Here is a 23,944-nt window from a genome sequence, read left to right as displayed (position 1 = left end):
AACAGGCCTATAAATAATTTTTATTTAAATAAACTACGACCTTAAAATTTGTCCACTGATAGCTAAACAAAATTCTTGAGAAAATTTCTACAGATATCTCATCCAATAAATTTAAATTATAACGGCTTTCTGTCTCAAACCTGAAAGCCTGTTTCCAATCAGGAACAGCCTTTTTTTGTCTACCGAAAAGCAGATATACCGCAAATAACGATATTTTCCGTCAGCATCGGTATCACTGAGACGATTTACGAGAAATCGCTGTACTGTACCTCATATAATTTTTCCATGTGCAAATAAATGTACAAATATACGGATAGAATGTAGAAATTTCGTCAGGGGCTTGTAAATTACAGTGTGAAACTCGTCTGTGATGGTGGGCAGAGAGCGTTACGCGAGCGGACTCTGTCGGTCAGGTGCTGCTGTGCATGGGCGGCTCCATCGCGCCCACCGTGCTGGAGACGTGCGACCCGCCGTCCGTGTGCAGCGCCGAGGAGAGGCGCTGCTCCACCAACACGACGACCTGCAGCCCGCCCGAGACAAGCGTTGCGTGCAACGCTGTGGGCGTTTTCCCGGATCCTAACGACTGTACCGTATACCACATGTGCATCAAAACGGGCGCCAACTCGACACGAGTGGAGTGCGACGGCGGCTGGGCCTACGACCCACTCACTGCCACGTGCAGGTGAGGCTGCCATCAACGACGCCTGCTTACGTACGGTACTTGCTACTAAACCTAGGTTGAATGTCTATCTCAAGGAAGTTTCCACTTGGAGCTGCTAACGGAGCTCCTTCAGTGTGTACAATCTATATATGTTCAGACTGCAGCTATGACTGACAATTTGTACCGAGGCCAGGATTCGCTGCTCACCAGGCAAGTGGGCTGCCCACTACGCCATCCTGCCACAGCGGCTCTGCACAGCTGCACGGACGACTCCAGCACGCCTCCCCCGTGAATCTAAGTTTCCATTCACGCCTCAGCCCATTTGCTATCCGCTCTATGATATGTTCCGATAAGCTTCCCGTTGATTTTGAAGGAGGTGTGCTTAGCGACTTGACGCAGTGAATAGCGATTCACTGCGTGTAACTGAAGGAGTTATTATATAGGTAAGATGTCTGTGCTTTCGGACATGCATTTCAGAAAGAACAGACACCGTACCTATGTAATATACACGCCTGACGGCAACCCGATCTGCCAGTGTAGACGCACAAAAATCGCCAGCCTCTCGCGCGGAACGGTAGGGCTGTGACAGAACAGGAATAATCGACAGGGACCCCACTCTATACAGGGTGGTTCATTGATCGTGTCCGGGCCAAATATCTCACGAAATAAGCGTCAAACGAAAAAACTACAAAGAACGAAACTTGTCTAGCTTGAAGGGAGAAACCAGATGCCACTATGGTTGGCGCTGCAATAAGTCAAACGGATATCAACTGCGTTTTTTTAAATCGCAATCCCCATTTTTATTAATATTCCTGTAGTACGTAAAGAAATATGAATGTTTCAGTTGCACCACTTTTTTAACTTTGTGATAGATGGCGCTGTAATAGTCACAAACATATGGCTCACAATTTTAGACGAAAAGTTGCCAACAGGTAGGTTTCTTAAATTAAAATACAGAACGCAGATACGTTTGAACATTTTATTTCGGTTGTTGCAATGTGATACATGTACCTCTGTGAACTTGTCATTTCTGAGAAAGCATGCTGTTACAGCGTCATTGCCTGTAAATACCACATTAATAGAATAAATGTTCAAAATGATGTCCGTCAACCTCAATGCATTTGGCAACACGTGAAACGACATTCCTCTCAACAGCGAGTAGTTCGCCTTCCGCAATGTTCGCACATGCGTTGACAATGCGCTGACGCATGTTGTGGCGCGTTGTCGGTGGATCACCATAGCAAATATCCTTCAACTTTCCCCACAGAAAGACATCCGGGGACGTCAGATCCGGTGAACGTGCGGGCCATGGTATAGTGCTTCGACGACCAATCCACCTGTCATGAAACATGCTATTCAATACCGCTTCAACCGCACGCAAGCTACGTGCCCGACATCCATCATGTTCGAAGCACATCGCCATTCTGTCATGCAGTGAAACACCTCGTAGTAACATCGGTAGAACATTACGTAGGAAATCAGCATACATTGCACCATTTAGATTGCCATCGATAAAATGGGGGCCAATTATCCTTCCTCCCATAATGCCGCACCATACATTAACCCTCCAAGGTCGCTGATGTTCCACTTGTCGCAGCCATCGCGGATTTTTCGTTGCCCAATAGTGCACATTATGTCTGTGTACGTTACCGCTGTTGGTGAATGACGCTTCGTCGCTAAATAGAACGCGTGCAAAAAATCTGTCACCGTCCCGTAATTTCTCTTGTGCCCAGTGGCAGAACTGTACACGACGTTCAAAGTCGTCGCCATGCAATGCTCGATGCATAGAAATATGGTACGGGTGCAATCGATGTTGATGTAGCATTCTCAACACAGACGTTTTTGAGATTTCCGATTCTTGCGCAATTTGTCTGCTGCTGATGTGCGGATTAGCCGCAACAGCACCTAAAACACCTACTTGGGTATCATCATTTGCTGCAGGTCGTGGTTGACGTTTCAGGTGTGGCTTAACACAAACGTAACTATCCGGCGAACGGTCCGAACACCTGGATGATGTCGTCCAGGATACCGAGCAGCATACATAGTACACGCCGATGGGCATTTTGATCACAATAGCCATACATCAACACGATATCGACCTTTTCCGCAATTGGTATACGGTTCATTTTAACACGGGTAATGTATCACGAAGCAAATTCCGTCCGCACTGGCGCAATGTTACGTGATACCACGTGACTATTGCAGCACCATCTATCACACATTCATATTTCCTTACGTACTACACGAATATGTAATAAAAATGGGGGTTCCTATTAAAAAAAAAAACGCAGTTGATATCCGTTTGACCTATGGCAGCGCCATCTAGCGGGCCAACCATAGCGCCATCTGGTTTCCCCCTTCAAGCTAGACGAGTTTCGTTCTTTGTAGTTTTTTCATTTGATGCTTATTTCGTGAGATATTTGGCCCGGTCACTATGAATGGACCATCCTGTATACTGTGTGGCATACGCAGGTTTGTGTCGGACGGGAGGCGTGCTCGGATACCCAGCGCACGTAAGCCGTTGAATTACTTCATTGCCCCAGTACAGCAAAAGTCGGAAATTTCATTCAAGTGAAGGTGTTATGTTATATACGTAATCTCACTTAGATACTAAGTGTAATACTGAAACTTCTGCAATCAACTACTAACTTATGAACGACTGTAGTACCAGATACATAAGAAAAACAGACAAAAATGTTAATTTAAGTAACTGATTATTTTATTGTACGTCTACCTTCATCAGAGAAAACAGATTTTTAGTGAGGCCATACGTAGTATTAATACCTTTGTCTTCAGTGTTTCACAGGTTATATGCTCTTCCTGTCATCGCTACGTGTCTAACACCATTAATCATCTCATCTCTTTTACTAAACTGATCCAATTTCTGCCCCTGCAAAGTATTGCTCCGTTGAGCCTAAGGTTAAGTAGTCACTGGTGTCGTAGCATGTGTCCCAATAACCTAATCCTGTTTCTTGTAAGATTTTTATCTAAACTTATTCTTCTTAGTACACCTTCGTTTTGTACCCTGTTGATCGAGTTAAGTTTAGGCACACATTTGATGAAAAGTGTCCGGACAGCCTAATGTATTGCGCAACTGACCACTAGATGTCTCGGTTGGCGGACCAGCCTGTATAAAGGGAAGTGGGGCGTATGGTGGCATAAGTGTCCGCCCCCGGCAGCTGAATGGTCAGCGCGACAGACTGTCAATCCTGCCCGGGTTCGATTCCCGACTGGGTCGGAGATTTTCTCCGCTCAGGGACTGGGTGCTGTGTTGTCCTAATCATCATCATTTCATCCCCATCGACGTGCAAGTCGCCGAAGTGGCGTCAAGTCGAAAGACTTGCACCAGGCGAGCGGTCTGCCCTACGGGAGGCCCTCGTCACACGCCATTATTATAGTGGGGAAGCTGTGACAGCGGGGTGGGGTGGAGCGGCCAGTGGCTTGGAACGTGGGCCAGCCACTGGACGTCACGCGAGTAACAGCCCCATCAGACACATTCCGACCCTTCTAAAATGGTCCAGGTGTGCCGTTTGTGAATTCATGTTGGAGTGGAAATGCGAAGGAAGACCAGGCAGACCCCATGTATTGACGAGTAGCGACCGTCGAGGATTCTGTAAGGTAGCTGTTACATACCGCACGAGGACACCGGAAGGAATCCCTCGCAGTCCCGGCAGTCCGGCGCCCGTGCCGGGGCAGTCAGACACAGCTGCTGACACCTCCTCACACGTGTCGTCAGTGCCAAGTGGCGCCTGAGGTCGTGTATAAAGCGACGTCATTGGACCGTGGTCGATTGTATACACAAATGATTTGGAGTCGTGAATCTCGCTATATTCTATGGCAATTCGATGGAAGCTTTTGGTTTTGGCGAACACCTGGGGAACTTTAGCTGCCAACGTTCTAGCGCCAACAGCGAGGTCAAGAGGGGTGGTGTCTCCCTTTATTGCGCGTAAGCAAATTCCGAATGTGGAAAGATTTATCAAATTTTGAAGCATTGCGTAGTGCGTGCGGTGGAAGAACAGTTTGCACAAGATGATCGTTTTTATCAGTATGTCACTGCTCCCTATCATAAAGCAGAGTCAGTAAGGCAACGGTCTATAGACAGAAACATTCCTTAAATGGACTGGCCTGTCCAGAGGACCGACCCGAATCAGGTGGAACTCGTCTCAGATGGGTTCGGTGGTCGATCGGTCCAGATCCGAGCGTCCAACACCTACATCTTATTCTGGTTTTCGGTCCCGAGGAAGAATGGGCTGCCATTTCTCCACAGACATTCACACGCCCCACTCAAAGTGTCTCCAGAAGAGAGCAAGCGGTCGTAAAGGTGAAGGACAGACACGCCCCCGTATTAATGTTGGCTATTTCTCTGCCATCAGTGTTTGCTAAAGGTATTGAAAAGGCTGTGTATGTAAGGATAATTGATCATTTTATATCACATAATTTGCTGTCAAATATACAGTTTGGCCTTGTAAGTTGTTAAACAAATGAAAATCCTATATTCTCGTATCAATATTTTACATAGACACAGCTATTCCATCAAATCAAGCACATATATATCATTCCATTTTTCACGGACGAAATTTTCTTCATGTATTTAAGCACAGTGTCATTTACAACTTTGGCGTTAAGTAACTTGTTTCCCATTCCGTTTCGTGTCAGCATCGCAAATCTGGAGAATTGTCTGGTAGCACACGTGAAATTTAACTAGTGCTATGTCCATTCTGTATTCGTAATTCCTCAAAAAACGGTCACAGTTTGCTCTTTGTTGTACACGACGTCGCAGATTTTGCCCTTTCCCACAACCAACGACCGCAGTTCATGAAACGTAGCCGGTAACGTCAGTTGAACTCAGAGATACCAAATATCGATCTCCGACATTGTTTTTCATTAGCACTATTACTGATCCATACATTTAGAGGATTTCTTAGAAATAAGAACACATCATCCTTACATCTGTGAAACTAAATTTTTTCTCGACGTTAGGAGATGAGGCTGTATACGAGCTTATTGGTAATTTTTATGTTTTGGACTACGTTTACCGAAATATGACTTTCACAACTCAGCAATGCGTTATTTGTCTGGTGCATTCATTCTGTTCCAGGCTAAAGCCGACGGATAGCGTGTGCACTGACCTCCCACTCACGTGCACCGAACTCAGAGAGAGTAACGTAGTCCCAGCCAACCCCAGCATATACTACGTATGTGTTCAGGACAAGAATGGAAAGCTCGTTCCAAATTTGTACAAATGCGAGCATGGAGAAAATTACGATCCGGCCACTTTCAGGTAAGGTAGAGCTAACCACTGATATATATATATATATATATATGTATATATATATATATATATATATATATATATATATATATATAAGGCGGATGGTCGCCCAATTTTAATAATAGAATTGACCGTGAATACAAGTGGCAGTGAGCAAACTGAATATGTTAGAACTGATGTAATCCCACATGTTACAAAAAAATGAAACTTAACTATCTCAATCAAAACTCATACAACTTTGGGCATATACCAGCCTACACTCTTACTCAAAAATAAAAACATTTCGTCACATAGGACAACATGGAGCCAAAATAATATGTACTTATTGTTTGATGTGAATGAATTAGGTTATCCTCAGACACATGTCACAAGAAGTGATCGATAATGTGGAAATCAGCACTTGTTTCTTTCATGAATCATTAATTTTGCATATGTTTTACAGTTTTGTTGTTTATCACAGTTAATGCAGAATACTTTTTAAACTATTTATAGGTATTTTAACAATTTTAGACATACTGAAATTTATAAAAGATAATAACTCAGAACTTTGTAATTTTGTAAAATGCTTCCTCAGACTTAGGTTTCGTTTAATCCCATAACCCACATGTGAAGAAGACCAAATTTTACCAGGTATGTGTGACTTGATGAGAGAAAATATTACTATATCATAAATTTTAATTTTTAAAATATTTTTCTAATTAAAAAATTTTAGTTCTCTGTAATTTTGTTGCAGCTGTAATAACGTAGATATCTGTCAAAGGGGTATAGAAAATTGCGGGTTACAAAAAAAATTAGAGCTACGCTTTATACATGCACGTAACTTGCGGGAAACTTCAAATGAGAATGTGAGACATAGTAAATAGTGCCTCAGAACATTCCTGAAGCACAGTCTTCATTACGCTATATTTCTTCATCTTAAGGCTTACTCTTGGCATTCCTTTTAATATTTTTTGCTTCTTAGGTGGCTTCAAGAGCAATTATTTCAGCTTGCTAAACTTGTTGTGTGCCAAAGCCAAGCAATATTGGTCTTTCATATCAAGAGTCACATTTTGTGCTCAAATGTTAGAACATTACGAATCTAGCTTTCACTCCAGCACTGAAAAACGTCACTGCACGCTATGGAATACCTACATCCACAAATATATATGCAGCTGTTAGGCAACAAACTTTTAGTAGACCGTAAATAAACCACTTCATAAAAACTAAAGAGGAGCAAACAGATAGTTTATACATGCTGGAAATACCAACACATACAATATAGCCCAAACAGAATCACTTGAAACAAAAATTTAATAGTTGCTTTTTTGAAATACTAATGGTTTTCTACAACTGAAATAAAGGAGTGTGACAACGTGCACAATCCTAACTCTGAAATTCAGTATGGAGTAGTCGTTTTTCATTTTAAACCTAATAATGTTTATATAAATGAAATCAGGACAGGCTATAAAATTTAATGAAATTATAAAAAAAAATCCATTTTTCTGTACCATTCAAAAGTACACTTGTCCTTAACTTACAAAAAACACTAACTTGTCAAACGCAAACAACTCACTTAAAAATGTAAGCAAAAACTGCTTAAGCAAAAGTTAGCTAGATGTCACAGCTGACTTCAGACAATAAGAACGTCGCAGACCAGCACTGGCATCGTATAAATGGCGCAGAGCGTGTTTCATGACTTTGAATTTGGAATTATTTATTACGGTCTAAGTTCCCATCTGTCAGTTTTGTAGTTTACACTGGATGACTTGTGATGAGTGCGAGTATTTTTATGGAAATTACAGGAAGTTTCTTAGCGGAAAATTCTGAGAAATTGTTAACTCTGTGGCTGGCTTTGTTGGTGCAGTACATAATAATAGCGACATGACTGCACTTTATCACTTTTAGTTTGGCACTTGTTTGCAGAGCAAAATAATTTTTTAATACTGTTCTCTTGCAATCTGACATTACTCTGAAGAACCTGGCAATCTGCTGGTGGGATTACGTTTACGCCATTTCAACATTAATTTACCAATTTCGTTTTGTGGAAAACTAACTCCATAGCCAAATTGATACAGTAAATTATGGCCCATCATGACACATGAAGAAGTGATAGTTTGCAGTAGCAACCATTAATTAATAATGATAGGAGGAGGAGGGACAAAAAGAATTTTCTTAATTATGAAAATAAGGTTGTTAAAACACAGTCATTTTGATTTATTCGAAAAGAAGCTCTCTTCACTTTCTAATGGATAACAACTTCATTACTCAATGATAAATTTTATAGACTGCAGCAACAGCTATTAAATAATATTGATAGTGGAAGGAGGGACATAAAAAATTTTCAAGAAAATTAAAATTGTTAAGACATCAAAGAAACTCAGCTAATTAACAAGTATTGCATGTTACATGGTAAGAGGTGTCCTTATGTTTCAAGCTACGAGGTGCCGTGGTGCATGAGCGACAAGTTATAACTATTCACATTTACCTGAATACAAACAGTTCTAAAATACACTGTGCGGCAGAAATAAAGGATCACTATTTTGGCTGAAAGTGCCTACAGTCTTTTTGTATAACAGCACAAAAACGTGGCGCCTTGTGACGTAACACTTGGGTTTGGTGACAATTTAAATAGTAAGGTGTCTTGAGATGCGAAAAAAAGGCCAGAGCTGAGAAGTTTATGTTATGTGTAACGTGGATTGATGATGCCACATTGGCACAAAACTTCACTGCAATTCTTCCCCACGCAAATGTGGGACATTATGTCACAAGATGGGGAGATCACCCCCCTGCCCCCGACACCTTCCCCTTTGCGGTGTAAGACTTTGCAGTGCTGGGGTCCAGCCTCCGTAGCCTCCGGGTGTGTAGGCTCCACCGGTGCACTGCTCCCCCCTGCTAGCCCCGACCTCTACCCGCCACCCCACACTCCGTCGTTTCCCTTCTGTTTCGGCACGGTGAAAACTGCCACGAACGTGGGAGCAGGTAGGGCCTGCCACACAGCCACAGGGTGCCCACACACAGTCAGACGGGTCGGCAACCGATCCAGAGCAGGGATGGGGGGTGGGTGACTCTTCGGACTGTGAATGGGTGGCTTTTTCTACAGTCCACTCCTTCTTTTGACATCTCTGTGGTGAAGGTCAAAATCGCAGCGCCTACAGTTGAAACAACATGGTTTTCCTGTGGCTGACCGAAGAAAACATTTTAGTCAATCCGTCGGTAAGAAGAGACGCAAAAAGACCTCAGAGTTTGATGCAAAGGGCTCAGTGAAAGCATCCTTTTCCTTGAGGCGTTGATTCGCAAGCATTTTGCAGTGGAAAACGACAGTTCACAATGTGGTGAGCAACAGGGCGACATTCTTGACAGCCTCTGACACTGCTGACATCCCCAGTTTTCTGAACCCACTTCTAAGGACACAGCGCGGCCACATCCCCACTGAGCGTGACCTCACCCCTTTCGAATGCAGCGAGACTGCAATTCTTCCTGTTGTGCACAGGTTTGAAACCACTAGGGGCCATTCAAAACCATTCGATAAAACTTGAATATGTTTTAGCTTATGCATCTTTAGCCTGTTGCGTGATCATGGTGGGATGCGACGTCGACATTTGTGTGAATAAACTGGCAAGTGGTCCCTCTCAGACCCAATCCCCGCACCCCCAACCATAGTTCGACAAAACCCTTGGCGACACCCACCCCCATTCATTGAGAATTTTAAAAATAATCTAGTACAGAGGCAACCTGTGTAGTGGTCCTAGGTGCCTGCAAAAGGCAGCTGGACTCGGAGGGCTGTCATGGGGTTGCCTGCCTGCAGGCGCCTAGGAATCTCGTCATACGATTCCTCTGTACAGGTAAATGTGTAAAGTGCTCAACAAACATGGGTAGGTGGTACTGAGGATGTTGTTGAACTGGGTTTTATGGAGGCCATCTGAAGTTTCACCCACATATATCACCCACACCCCTGGGATTCACGCCACAGGCGGATGCGAAACAGGTGACCTGAAAAAGTATAAGCAACATTTAGTAATTTGGTTCACGTTCAAATTTTTTCGACTGGTTTAAAATGATCCTAATGGTTCCTGCCTGTGCACGCGAGGAAACACTACAGTCTCACAGCACTCCAGAGAGGTGGGATCACGTTTAGGGGAATGCAGCCCCTCAGTGTCCTTAGAGGTGGGTTGAAAGGTTGGGGCTCTGCAGTGTCACGGTTTGCCAAGAAAGCGCTCGTGCCACTTCGAAATGTGTGGGAATCGACGCCCCAAGGAAAGGAGTGGTTTCGCTGAGGCTCTCTATGCCGCCCTGTGAGGCCTTTTCACGTCGGCTTTGAGCGGCAGTTGTCTGTCTCCTTCGGCCACATAAGGGAACCGCGTTATTTCAGTGCTGGCCGTCGCGGTTCTGACCTCCATCACCGTGGCGTCAAAAGAAGGGCCGAAATGTGGCTGACACGGGCTGTGACGATTTGTCGTCGTATGACGCGTCCGTGACGCCGTTGAACAGAACTGTGGTGATGTCTGGTGCCAGCGCGACTCCGTCAAGCCACGCTACACGTCACGCGGACTTGTGAGCTGCGGCCTCTTCCGCACGTGTCGAGACCGCGCTGTTTGGAGCGTCGTTTCAGCGCGAGGGTTACCCTGCACGCCGACGCTCCTACAGAGGAAGGCTGCAGGCACCTTTGAACCAAACGCCCAATTACTGTGTCGCACTGGTAGCGAATCACGGTGCTTCTAAAATGTGATCCTTGAATACTGTTGCGCATTGTATATAGATTTTAGTTCATCACAAAATGTGGAACTGAAAAAGGAACAATATATACCAAATAGCTTTAATATATCGTACAGCAATACAGGCGGAATACCCTCAAACTTCAAGAAGAATGTAAGAATTCCAACCCCAAAGAAAGCATGTGCTGACAGATGTGAAAATTATCGAACTATCAGTTTAATAAGCCACGGTTGCAAAATACTAACATGAATTCTTTACAGACGAATGGAAAAACTGGTGGAAGCTGACTCCGGTGAAGATCAGTTTGGGTTCTGTAGAAATGTTGGAACCTACGACATATCTTAGAAGATAGATTGAGGAAAGGCAAACCTAAGTTTCTAGCATTTGTAGACTTAGAGAAAGCTTTTCACAATGTTGACTGGAACACTCTCTTTCAAATTCTCAAGGTGGCAGGTGTAAAATGCAGGGAGCGGAAGGCTATTTACAATTTGTACGGAAACCAGATGGTAGCTATAAGAGGGGCACGAAAGACAAGCAGTGTTTTGAAAGGGTAAGACAGGGTTGTAGCCTACCCCCGATGTTATTCAATCTGTATATTGAACAAGCAGTTAAGGAAACAAAAGAACAATTTGGAGTAGGGATTAAAATCCATGGAGAAGAAACTTTGACATTTGCTGACAACATTGTAATGTCAAGACAGCAAACTACCTGGAAGAGCAGTTCAGCGGAATAGACAGCGTCTTGAAAGGAGGATATAAGATGAACATCAACAAAAGCAAACGTGGATAATGGAATGTAGCCGACTTAAAGCAGGTGATGCTGAACGATTAGGAAATGAGACATTTAAAGTAGTAAATGGGTTTTGCTATCAGGAAGTCTTTTTTTTTCACCAAGTTGTTGAGGTCATGGATCCCTAGGCTTAAACATTACTTAAACTAACTTAGGCTAAGAACAACACACACATGCCCATGGACGAGGGAGGACTCGAACCTCCGACGGGGGGAGCCGCGCAGACAGGAAGTCCTTTTTGAAGAGATTTGTTTGGAGTGTAGCCATGTATGGAAGTGAAACATGGACAATAAATAGTTTGGACAAGAAGAGAATAGAAGCTTTCAAATTGTGGTGCTACAGAAGAATGCTGAAGATTCGATGGGTAGATCATGTAATAAATGAGGAGGTATTGAACAGGATTGGGGAGAAGAAGAGTTTGTGGCACAACTTGACTAAAAGAAGGGATCGGTTGGTAGGACATGATCTGAGGCATCAAGGGATCACCAATCTAGTATTGGAGGGCAGCGTAGAGGGTAAAAATCGTAGAGGGAGACCAAGAAATGGATACAATAAGCAGATTTAGAAGGATGTAGGTTGCAGTAGGTACTGGGAGAATTAGACGCTTGCCCATGATAGGGCAGCAGGGAGAGCTGCATCAAACCAGTCTCTGGACTGAAAATCACAACAACAACAACAACAAATGTGTAGAATGCGATATATTTGCAAATGCTACACAAAATACAGCCTTGTCTCTATCAACAACAGACACTGCAGAAAAGGGTCTCTAGGGCGCATCCCTGCACATGTTTCGAAAATCAGCTTCTAGACTGACGTCCCGGCCAAAAAACTTGATGTGATCCTAGTCCACTATCCTCTACATACAACACACTCCGATACTGAGCATTGCATTTTCTCAGTTTTAATCCTCGTTTACCGTTAAAAAATATTAAAAAATAATTAAAAGTCAGCGCAATTTGTAGCTGTCAGGTTGTCAACCTTGGGCTCGGCTCCTCGGTTACTATTATGCTCTTTCCAATTTCATGTGGCATTCTTACGTCAGTTGCGTGTAACTGTAATTAAAGAATTCTTGGACATGGCTAGAGTTATTAAATGTCTAATAAACTGGAAATTATGGAAACACACTACAGAAATACTTACCTCTTATAAACTGCTAAGCTTGTAAAGTAGTTGATGATGATTTACCTTCTATTCCACCAATGAACTTGAAAAGGCTGCTTCTAGTGGTTACAGATGCTGTGTTCGGAAGCTGAGGTTATTACTTCTAGGGTATATAGTGGGCATGTGAGCCGGCGAAACTTCGAGTGCATCAAGGAAAGTTTCGGTTTGTGTTGTTCACAGCAGCAGATAATTTCTTCCAAAAAATCTGCCATTGTAACGGGCAATGTTCTTTCTGGAAACACTGATTTATCCATTAATACGTGTGTACTGTGCTGTGATTTGCTATTGTGATGTTTAAGCGTGAAAAAGTTGAGCTAACCTCATGTAAAATCTCACTCTATATTTTGTTCTTATACATCAACCTACGAGCAAGGAACTTGGGTATGATACCAGTAATGGTATAAATCATACATCAGTAGCAGTCGTAGAGAAGAACGTGCCTCGTTCCCGACAATTCAGTATTGGTAGTTCATTCTCGACTCTATACTTCGTTCATCGTTAAAATAAACCTGATGCAAACAAACGCGATGTTTGGTCAGCAGCCGTAGCTCTCGTACACTGGTGCTGTTCCGCTGTTGGAAGCAGGTCCAGCCTATATACTAGACATTTTATTACTATGCCACTGTAAATGAAACTTTAAAACATTCTGATGTACTAACAACCATCAACGTTTTTCTTAATCACACCTTGTTGTTGTTGTTGTGGTCTTCAGTCCTTGGACTGGTTTGATGCAGCTCTCCATGCTACCCTATCCTGTGCAAGTTTCTTCATCTCCCAGTACCTACTGTAACCTACATCCTTCTGAATCTGCTTAGTGTATTCATCTCTTGTTCTCCCTCTACAATTTTTACCTTCCACGCTGCCTTCCAGTGCTAAATTGGTAAAATGGAAATGTAAATGTCGTGTGGCTATGACCTCCCGTCGGGTAGACCGTTCGCCTGGTGCAGGTCTTTCGATTTGACGCCACTTCGGCGACCTGCGTGTCGATGGGGATGAAATGATGATGATTAGGACAACACAACACCCAGTCCCTGAGCGGAGAAAATTTCCGACCCAGCCGGGAATCGAACCCGGGCCCTTAGGATTGACAGTCTGTCACGCTGACCACTCAGCTACCGGGGCGGACGCTAAATTGGTGATCCCTTGATGCCTCAGAACATGTCCTACCAACCGATCCCTCCTTCTACCCAAGTTGTGCCACAAACTTCTCTTCTCCTCAATCCTATTCAATACCTCCTCATTAGTTATGTGATCTACCCATCTAATCTTGAGCATTCTTCTGTAGCACCACATTTCGAAAGCTTCCATTCTCTTCTTGTCCAAACTATTTATCGTCCATGTTTCACTTCCATACATGGCTACACTCCATACAAATACTTTCAGAAACGACTTCCTGACACTTAAATCTATAATCGATGTTACAAATTTCCTTGCCATTGCCAGTCTACATTTTATATCCTCTCTACTTCGACCATCATCAGTTATTTTGCTCTCCAAATAGCAAAACTCCTTTACTACTTTAAGTGTCTCATTTCCTAATCTAATTCCCTCAGCATCACCCGACTTAATTCGACTACATTCCATTATCCTCGTTTTGCTTTTGTTGATGTTCATCTTCTATCCTCCTTTCAAGACACTGTCCATTCCGTTCAGCTGCTCTTCCAAGTCCTTTGCTGTCTCTGACAGAATTACGTCATCGGCGAACCTCAAAGTTTTTATTTCGTCTCCATGAATTTTAATACCTACTCATAATTTTTCTTTTGTTTCCTTTACTGCTTGCTCAATATACAGATTGAATAACATCGGGGAGAGGCTACAACCCTGTCTCACTCCCTTCCCAACCACTGCTTCCCTTTCATGTCCCTCGACTCTTATAACTGCCATCTGGTGCAAATGGTTCAAATGGCTCTGAGCACTAAGGGACTTAACATCTGAGGTCATCAGTCCCCTACAACTTAGAACTACTTAAACCTAACTAACCTAAGAACATCTCACACATCCAAGCCCGAGGCAGGATTCGAACCTGCGACCGCAGCGGTCGCGCGGTTCCAGACTGAAGCGCCTAGTACCGCTCGGCCACAGCGGTTGGCTTGCCATCTGGTTTCTGTACAAATTGTAAATAGCCTTTCGTTCCCTGTATTTTATCCCTGCCACATTTAGAATTTGAAAGAGAGTATTCCAGTCAACATTTTCAAAAGCTTTCTCTAAGTCTACAAATGCTAGAAACGTGGGTTTGCCTTCCCTTAATCTAGCTTCTAAGATAAATCGTAGGGTCAGTATTGCCTCACATGTTCCAACATTTCTACGGAATCCAAAGTGATCTTGTCCGAGGTCAGCTTCTACCAGTTTTTCCATTCGTCTGTAAAGAATACGCGTTAGTATTTTGCAGCTGTGACTTATTATTTTCACATCTGTCAATACCTGCTTTCTTTGGGATTGGAATTATTGTATTCTTCTTGAAGTCTGAGGGTATTTCGCCTGTCTCATACATCTTGCTCACGAGATAGTAGACTTTTGTCAGGACTGACTCTCCCAAGGCCGTCAGTAGTTCTAATGGAATGTTGTCTACTCCCGGGGCCTTGTTTCGACCCACGTCTTTCAGTGGTCTGTCAAACTCTTCACGCAGTATCGTATCTCCCATTTCAACTTCATCTACATCCTCTTCCATTCCATAATATTGTTCTCAAGTACATCGCCCCTGTATAGACCCTCTATATACTCCTTCCACTATTCTGATTTCCCTTCTTTGCTTAGAACTGGGTTTCCATCTGAGCTTTTGATATTCATATAAGTGTTTCTCTTTTCTTCAAAGGTCTCTTTAATTTTCCTGTAGGCAGTATCTATCTTACCCCTAGCAATACATCCTTACATTTGACCTCTAGCCATCTCTGCTTAGCCATTTTGCACTTCCTGTCGATCTCATTTTTGAGACGTTTGTATTCATTTTTGCCTGCTTCATTTACTGCGTTTTCAAATTTTCTCCTTTCATTAATTAAATTCAATATTTCTTCTATTATCCAAGGATTTATACTAGCCCTCGTCTTTTTACCTATTTGATCCTCTGCTGCCTTCACTACTTCATCCCTCAGAGCTACTCATTCTTCTTCTACTGTATTTCTTTCCCCCATTCCTGCCAGTTGTTCCGTTATGCTCTCCCTGAAACTCTCTACAACCTCTGGTTCATTCAGTTTATCCAGGTCCCATCTCCTTAGCTACACAGTCTCTGTAAGCGCTACTAGTGCTCTGATTGTCTCACTGTTCATATGTACGGCGAAAATGGAAGACACTGCTTCCTTTTCGTAGTGAAGCACGCACGCGGAACAACTTTAATGGCTAGAAACAAGTTGTTCGTAACGCTTTTGACAACGTTACAGAAAAAATGAGCTTTGAAGTTTGTTGAGAAACACAATGTACTAAACATAAAAGGTGCCATTTTAATTGTAATCCTCACGTAGTACGTAGCGTTGTTATTTGTTAATCGTGCGGCTGGTGGGCGGTGGTTCGAAACCCGAAGAAATCAACATTTTTTTCCGTTTCAATACCGTCATCACATAAATATGAATTTAATTAATATGTGGTAATTAACTCATACTTCGCCATCATTTTTTCAAGAAAAATGCACGTTTTCTGCTTTCTAATTACCTATCACGCGCTGAATTCTGGTTTTCATTGCGAATACACATTCTCAATTATCGATATATTATAAAAGATTGGTACAGATTTTGAAGTTAAGAAAACATTACACAGTTAAATTTTTGGAGAAAATTAAAAATCAAATACTCTTTGTTTGAATATGTCCATTGTTTTATAGGACACATGTGCTCTCACAGGAACCAGAGTGATAAGCGTCGTAGAAACACGAAAAACAATTTTCACGGCGTCGAGCACACTGTAAAAACTCTGCATTTTTTCAGCTGTCACCCACCGTACCACAGTGCTGTCTGCTGCACCCAATGAATTGATCTGGAGGCAAGTTGAGGGATTTTTCGCGAGAAATAACAAGACATTTAAGCTGTTAAACTTACTGCAATTAATGCAGGAAGCTTTGTGACATGTCACTACCAAACGATGGCGAAATGCAGAACAGCACGCCATGTAAAAGAGGGGGAGGGGGTGGCTTGGGATTCTGTTGTTGATCGCCTCATTATAGGCGTAGGAGTACTGAAATTTACCGCCTTCCTGCGAGTCCGGTATGGAAGAAGTTCAGAGACTAACAGACGACTGATGTACACTACTGGCCATTAAAATTGCTACACCACGAAGATGACGTGCTACAGACGCGAAATTTAACCGAAAGGAAGAAGATGGTGTGATATGGAACTCATTAGCTTTTCAGAGCATTCACACAAGGTTGGCGCTGGTGGTGACACCTACAACGTGCTGACATGAGGACAGTTTCCAACCGATTTCTCATACACAAACAGCAGTTGACCGGCGTTGCCTTGTGAAACGTTGTTGCCATGCCTCGCGTAAGGAGGAGAAAAATGCGTACCATCACGTTCCCGACTTTGATAAAGGTCGGATTGTAGCCTATCACGATTGCAGTTTATCGTATCGCGACATTCCTGCTCGCGTTGGTCGATATCCAATGACTGTTAGCAGAATACGGAATCGGTGGGTTCAGGAGGGTAATACGGAGCGCCGTGCTGGATCCCAACGGCCTCGTATTACTAGCAGTCGAGATGACAGGCATCTTATCCGCTTGGCTGTAACGGATCGTGCAGCCACGTCTCGATCCCTGAGTCAACAGATGGGGACGTTTGCAAGACAACAACCATCTGCACGAACAGTTCGACGACGTTTGCAGCAGTGTGGACTATCAGCTCGGAGACCATGGCAGCGGCTACGCTTGACGCTGCATCACAGACAGGAGCGCCTGCGATGGTGTACTCAACGACGAACCTAGGTGCACGAATAGCAAACCGTCATATTTTCGGGTGAATCCAGGTTCTGTTTACAGTATCATGATGGTCGCATCCGTGTTTCGCGACATCGCGGTGAACGCACACTGGAAGGGTGTATTCGTCATCGCCATACTGGCGTATCACCCGGCGTGACGGTATGGGGTGCCATTGGTTACACGTCTCGGTCACCTCTTGTTCGCATTGACGGCACTTTGAACAGTAGACGTTACATATCATATGTGTTACGACCCGTGGCTCTACCCTTCATTCGGTCCCTGCGAAACCCTACATTTCAGCAGGATAATGCACGACCGCATGTTGCAGGTCCTGTACGGGGCTTTCTGGATACAGAAAATGTTCGACTGCTGCCCTGGCCAGCACATTCTTCAGATCTCTCACCAATTAAAAACGACTGGTGAATGCTGGCCGAGTAACTGGCTCGTCACAATACGCCAGTCACTACTCTTGATGAACTGTGGTATCGCGTTGAAGCTGCATGACCAGCCGTACCTGTACACGCCATCCGAGCTCCGTTTGACTCAATGCCCAGGAGTATTAAGGCCGTTATTACGGCCAGAGGTGGTTGTTCTGGGTACTGATTTCTCAGGATCTATGTACCCAAATTGCATGAAAATGTAATCACAGGTCAGTTCTAGTATAATATATTTGTCCAATGAATACCTGTTTATCATCTGCATTTCTTCTTGGTGTAGGAATTTTAATGGCCAGTAGTGTAATACCTTCAGTGGCTTCAGAATTTAAACACATGGTGAGATCCCAGCAGTTTGGTTTTAAGCCGCACATAGTTCATGCAGAAAAATTACTGTTGTTAAAGTCAGGAACTTTCATCACTCTCATTTTTAATTACAATACTATGTTAGCTAAGAATGAGAGCATGTTGTCCTTCAGATTACCTAAGAATCATTACTTCCTTCCATTCAAAAATTAAGTGACGTTTACGTCTTTACTACAACTGTCCACATCACTGCAGGCTACTTGGAACAGGTGGATGGCTAGTGCTGTCCAAGTTGAATGCGCCGGTAAAGCTTTTGTCCCTTATTATCGCCGAGTCGATGTACGCGTAACGCACAGCATAAAACAAATCCTCATTATCGTATAGTACTTGACTGTACTCGAAACAGATTGGCTTCTGCTCCACGTGAGACGAAGACCAATGAGATTCCAGCAAACGCGGAAGAATACGGAGTGTAATGTTTGGCTCAAATGGTTCAAATGGCTCTGAGCACTAACTGCTGAGGTCATAAGTCCCCCAGAACTTAGAACTACTTAAACCTAACTAACCTAAGGACATCACACACATCCATGCCCGAGGCAGGATTCGAACCTGCGACTGTAGCAGTCGCTCGGCTCCAGACTGTAGCGCCTAGAACCGCACGGCCACTCCGGCCGGCGGAGGGTAATGTTTACATGAGGTTTATTCTTAATTCTTATGATGAACGGAGTATAAGAAAAGCCCTGATAACAATGATTACATATTCATACACTGCCGACTTCCCCCCCCCCCCCCCCCCCCCCCCCCGCCACACCCATAGCCCCGTGGTCACCTCAGGAAGGCCAGCACCCTGCGCCTACTGGCTACGGTGGGATGTCGGATGGGTTCTGGACCCCTTATTTGTTTCGAAGGACCGGGACTGATTGAAGCCCATACCTTCTGTCTGAGATTTGGGGATTGGAATGATGGGTTTGGAGTGCGTCATGAGTGATGTTGCATGATAAAGTGGTAGGATGATAAGGGATGCGTTTGATAATGAATTGAGTAGTGTTTCATGGCTGAATGTTAGTCGGATTGTTTGATTTTTTAGACGTGAAATTGGCGCGTGAGCGTCATTTTCGGGTATTTTGCTGTGGGGTTGTCGGGAATGATTCCTAAGTTTCTGATGGTTGGATGATTAGAAATGGAGGCTGAGGCAAAGAATTTTTCGGATTTTGTTTTGATGAGTTGCGAGATTGGCTCGATGTTTGCCAAGAGGTACAGGTGTCTGTTTGGCAAATAGCGGGACGCATTTAGTGCCAAGCGCAAGAATCTATTCTGCACTGCTTGAACTTTTTTGGTTCGGCGAACCCGCGTTTCCTGAGCCGCGGTAATCGGCGCGCGCCCGCCACACTGTGAGTGAGTGAGGGCTACAATGGCGCTGCGTTCCGCAGGGGACAGGAACTTCGGCTTAATCTTCAGCACCCCAGCTGTATCAGCCTTACCTAGGCAAGTGGAGCCCTGTCTGGGTGGAGCCTCATTTCCCCAGCTGCTCACGGGACCGATACGGAACCATCGAACTTTAACCAGCCACGGCCGGCCGCTGTGGTCTAGTGGTTCTAGGCGCGCAGTCCGGAACCGCGGGACTGCTACGGTCGCAGGTTCGAATCCTGCCTCGGGCATGGATGTGTGTGATGTCCTTAGGTTAGTTAGGTTTAATTAGTTCTCAGTTCTAGGCGACTAATGACCTCAGAAGTTAAGTCGCATAGTGCTCAGAGCCATTTGAACCAGCCACGTCCCAGTACAGTGGGTGTACCGATGGTGTATATGAACACAAAACCCAAGAAGAGGTCTCGTCTAGCCAATCCTCCTCAAACAGAGATTATCCCTAATTCCTTAGTTTACAGTAACAGTACACTTGCTCCCACATAGAAAGTATTTGAATAGTTAAAAGAACAGAGGTTGTCTTTAAGAAAGCTTCACTTTTCTACATTCAGAAGTATTTAGAGGCAATTACTGCCACCTCAGCGACTGAGGAATGGCAGTCTTGGTTGAAACATCAACACGCCTCCAGGCAACTGAATACCTCTAGTGTATGGTATCGAAACAGAGCTACACAACAGCTTTTTAATCACAGCAAGGTGTTTTCTGATTATAGATATCGTAGATACCCGCTAAGGAGAAGTGAAAGATGACTGAGCTTGAGAAGATGGGTCTGACGTGCTCAATATTATGAAAAGGGTAGATGGCGAACTGGTAAAACGAGATGCCTTTATTCTTACTTTCCGTAGCACTACGCTTCGAGAGTACATTACGTTTCGTCGCTTAAGCGTGAACAGGGTGAACACTAGTAAAACTGACAAACAGCAGGAACGGATTCCTGAGTGGAAATCGAGGAAAAAAAGTCCTATCAACGTGTGACCGGAAATGCACTGTTACCACGGCAGATGGCGCTCACGAACGAAAGTGTCTCAGACCACGTGCTGTGTGTTCCTTGTGTGTTGCATACTGTGTGAGTGACGCAGCTTACTGTAAGCAGCAGAATCGGCCGGTAATCATGTCAGGAACGGGCGGAGATGGTGTTTGTCTACGGCGAAGCTGATGGAATCGGCAGAGAGACAGCACGGCTGTTCCAAAACAATCACCCTCACAGACGCCAAACAACATAACACAACATTTCAAGCTCTTCTTCGGTTTTCGTGTGATCATGGATCCTTTCAGACACACGAATGTGTAGAGAGGTGGCGGACTGTGGGTACACCACATTTGGAGGACCAGGTTCTACAGCATATTGAGACGAACCCTAGTGAAAGCTACAGGCAAGTGGCCCGCCAACATGGTGTTAGCCAGAGTCGTCACACAGACGCCCACGAAGTGTTGTGTGAGGGTACTAGTTTTGTTGTAGCCGTAATGCCTCTCGACCGTCTCCATCTGCTTGGCCGCACACAGACACCACCTCGGCTTGACTCCGACACGAATACCGGGCCATTCTGCTGCTCACAGTACGCTGCGTCACTCACACAGCCTGCAACGCACGAGAAACACACGGCACGTGGTCAGAGGAACTTCCATTAGTCAGCACCATCTACCGCGGGAACGGTGGGTTTCCAGGCACATGTTCATAGGACCTTTTTTCCTCCATTTCCAAACAGGAATGCGTCCTTGCAGGTTTTTGGTTTTATTATTATATGCCCTGTATATCCAAACTAATCTGCTGTGTTAAATGCCATCGCTTTGGACGCACCACTCTAGCGGTTAAGGGAGAAGCCACTAGGGGCAGATGTGGTAAGGCCGCCCACGAAAGAGTCATTTTCTCCTCTCCTCCAATGTGACTTCGTTGCTCTGGGGATCACCCTGTCGCTAGTAGAGATTGCAGTGTCTACTTCGAAGAAAAGAAGATACAGGGTCTAAAAAATGCGAAGCGTCAGGCGAAGAAGGTCTATAAAGGAATGAAGCCTCCCACTTTCACTGCTTCGTTTACTTCAGTTCTCAAAAAGCCTTTTCAGAAACCCGATGCCTCTACACAGACAGAGATTAATAGTGCTCACACTAATACCTGTGTTTGTACGTGCAATTGCAACGATGATGGTATTCCAAAGCCTATAGCTCCACCCAGAACGCCAGAAAAGAGCGCAGTTGCTGACATTGTGGCGTTCGCAGCACCTGAACAGGTAGACCCCAGTGTACAGGCCAGCTCTTCACCAGCCAAGACAGTCCCTCACAAACCTATTCTGGCATACAAACCAAAATGGAAGCATCAGCATCAGAAGACGACCATGGGAATGGCGATTTTGGATATTTCCTAGCCACTCCTCTTTTTCGACTACACGTTCTAGAGCTCTCCCTCTGAAAAATCTGAGGAGGTACCGTGAATCGAACCCGAGTCCTTCCTTCCAATCAGAATAACACCCTGTCTCTCTGCAGTGCCTTGTGTAACCAGCTAACAAGGTCATGATGTGGATGAAACACCGTGGCGTGAACAAAATTGTAATGTATTACAGTTTTTTCACGCGGCAGGAGAGGACACATAACTGTCAGCTCACCTTAGATCGGATACTACTCCAAGAGCCAGGCACTATTTGGTTTCTTGGATTGGGAGGTTTTTATTACCTTGATTCCCAGCTTGAGAGAATCTATAATCCAACGGATAATACTAACCATGCGATAATTCTCTCTGAGGTGGATTTGAGGCATGTATGCTCTCCAGTACTTGTGACACATTCATCTGGTGTACCAGCACATGATAATTCCACCACAGGTCGCGTTTTTCATGTACGGTATCTTGCCGAATAACTATACTCCGTCCTCTATCTTAAAGTCAGACTATTTTGTTGAGAAGATTGTGATCTGACACGAGTGAAGGCGGGATTTCCTCGAGATGTTTTGAAGCATAATTTTTTACAAGGAATTTACAGCCGTTCTAGCATCACCACGATAAGACAGAGATAGAAATTGTAGCTCATACACAGGTAGTCAGCTCCACGGTACAGGACCGGAATCCGCTACGAAACGGCCTTCCTCCCACTCATTCTCTGTACAGTGCAGTGTGCAAACGGCGGACGCCCGCCTACGTCGTTAGCAGACAATAACGCAGCAGTCAGTGGTCTCTGTTGCGACTGAACGTGTCAGCACAAACTATGGAGGACGATGGGTTTTATATCAAGAATATTTTTTAACTTGAGGCGAATAGTGTATATCTAATTGGAAAGCAATAATGCATATCTTTGACCTTGAATTCGTTTTTAAGTTTACGCCAAAAGTACGCTTGTTACGTAACTTTGCATATTAGCCCGTAGTTCTTAGGCGTTAGGCGCTAGGCATCAATGTTTATCCGTCAGTTTGAGGTCTGACATACAATCACAAAAGAGGCAATATCAGAGGATGGAAATAAAAAGCTAGCCGCCCGCTGTGGCCGAGCGGTTCTAGGCGCTTCAGTTCGGAACCACGCGGCTATTACGGTCGCAGGTTAGAATCCTGCCTCTGGCATGGATGTGTGTGATGTCCTTAGGTTAATTAGGTTTAAGTAGTTCTAAGTCTAGGGGACTGATGACCTCAGATGTTAAGTCCCATAGTGCTTAGAGCCATTTGAACCATTTTCAATAAAAAGCTGAGTAAAAAGAAGGTAACTGGGAAGAAACCACGGGTAACAGAAAAAAATACTTCAGTTGATCGACGAGAGAAGGAAGCACAAAAATATTGAGTTAAATCAGGAATACAGAAATACAAGACACCTAGGAATGCAAGAAATAAGAAGTGTAGGGAGGCTAGGGCGAAATTGCTGCATGAAAAATGTGAAGAAATCAAAAAAGAATTGATTATCGGAAGGGCTGACTCAGTACACAGAAAAGTCAAAACAACCTTCGACAAAATTAAAAGCAAAGGCAGTAATATCAAAAGAGGAAGTGGAATTCTCGACTGTTAAATGCAGAGGAGAGAGCAAATAGGCGGAAGGAGTTCATTGAGGGAAGGACGTAACAGAAGAAGATCAGGAGTCGGGATCCAGTATTAGAATCAGAAGAGAACTTTGGAGGACTTAAGATCAAATAAGGCAGAAGGGATAGATAACATTCCATCAGAATTTCTAAAATCACTGAGGAAAGTGGCAATAAAACCACTATTCACGTTGTTGTGTAGAATGTATGAGTCTGGCACACCATCACACTTCCGGAAAAACAGCATCAACGCTACGCCCAAAACTGCAAGAGCCGAGAAGTGAGAAAATTATCATACAATCAACATAACAGCCCATTCAT

General features: G+C 44.1%; 1 protein-coding gene across 1 annotated transcript in view; it reads left to right on the top strand.

The window, feature by feature from the left end:
* LOC124612559 (putative protein TPRXL) overlaps positions 1 to 23,944 on the top strand; it is a 90,078-nt gene that overhangs the window by 49,648 nt on the left and 16,486 nt on the right. Inside the window, exons 3-4 of the mRNA XM_047140834.1 lie at positions 414 to 682; positions 5,760 to 5,942. Coding sequence (XP_046996790.1) covers positions 414 to 682; positions 5,760 to 5,942 — 452 coding nt within the window. The remainder of the gene's footprint in view (positions 1 to 413; positions 683 to 5,759; positions 5,943 to 23,944) is intronic.

Source organism: Schistocerca americana, chromosome 4, assembly GCF_021461395.2.
Source record: "Schistocerca americana isolate TAMUIC-IGC-003095 chromosome 4, iqSchAmer2.1, whole genome shotgun sequence".
NCBI classification, from domain to species: domain Eukaryota; kingdom Metazoa; phylum Arthropoda; class Insecta; order Orthoptera; family Acrididae; genus Schistocerca; species Schistocerca americana.
Note: the sequence above shows the minus strand (reverse complement) of the source record. Positions and strands in the feature narration are given on the sequence as shown.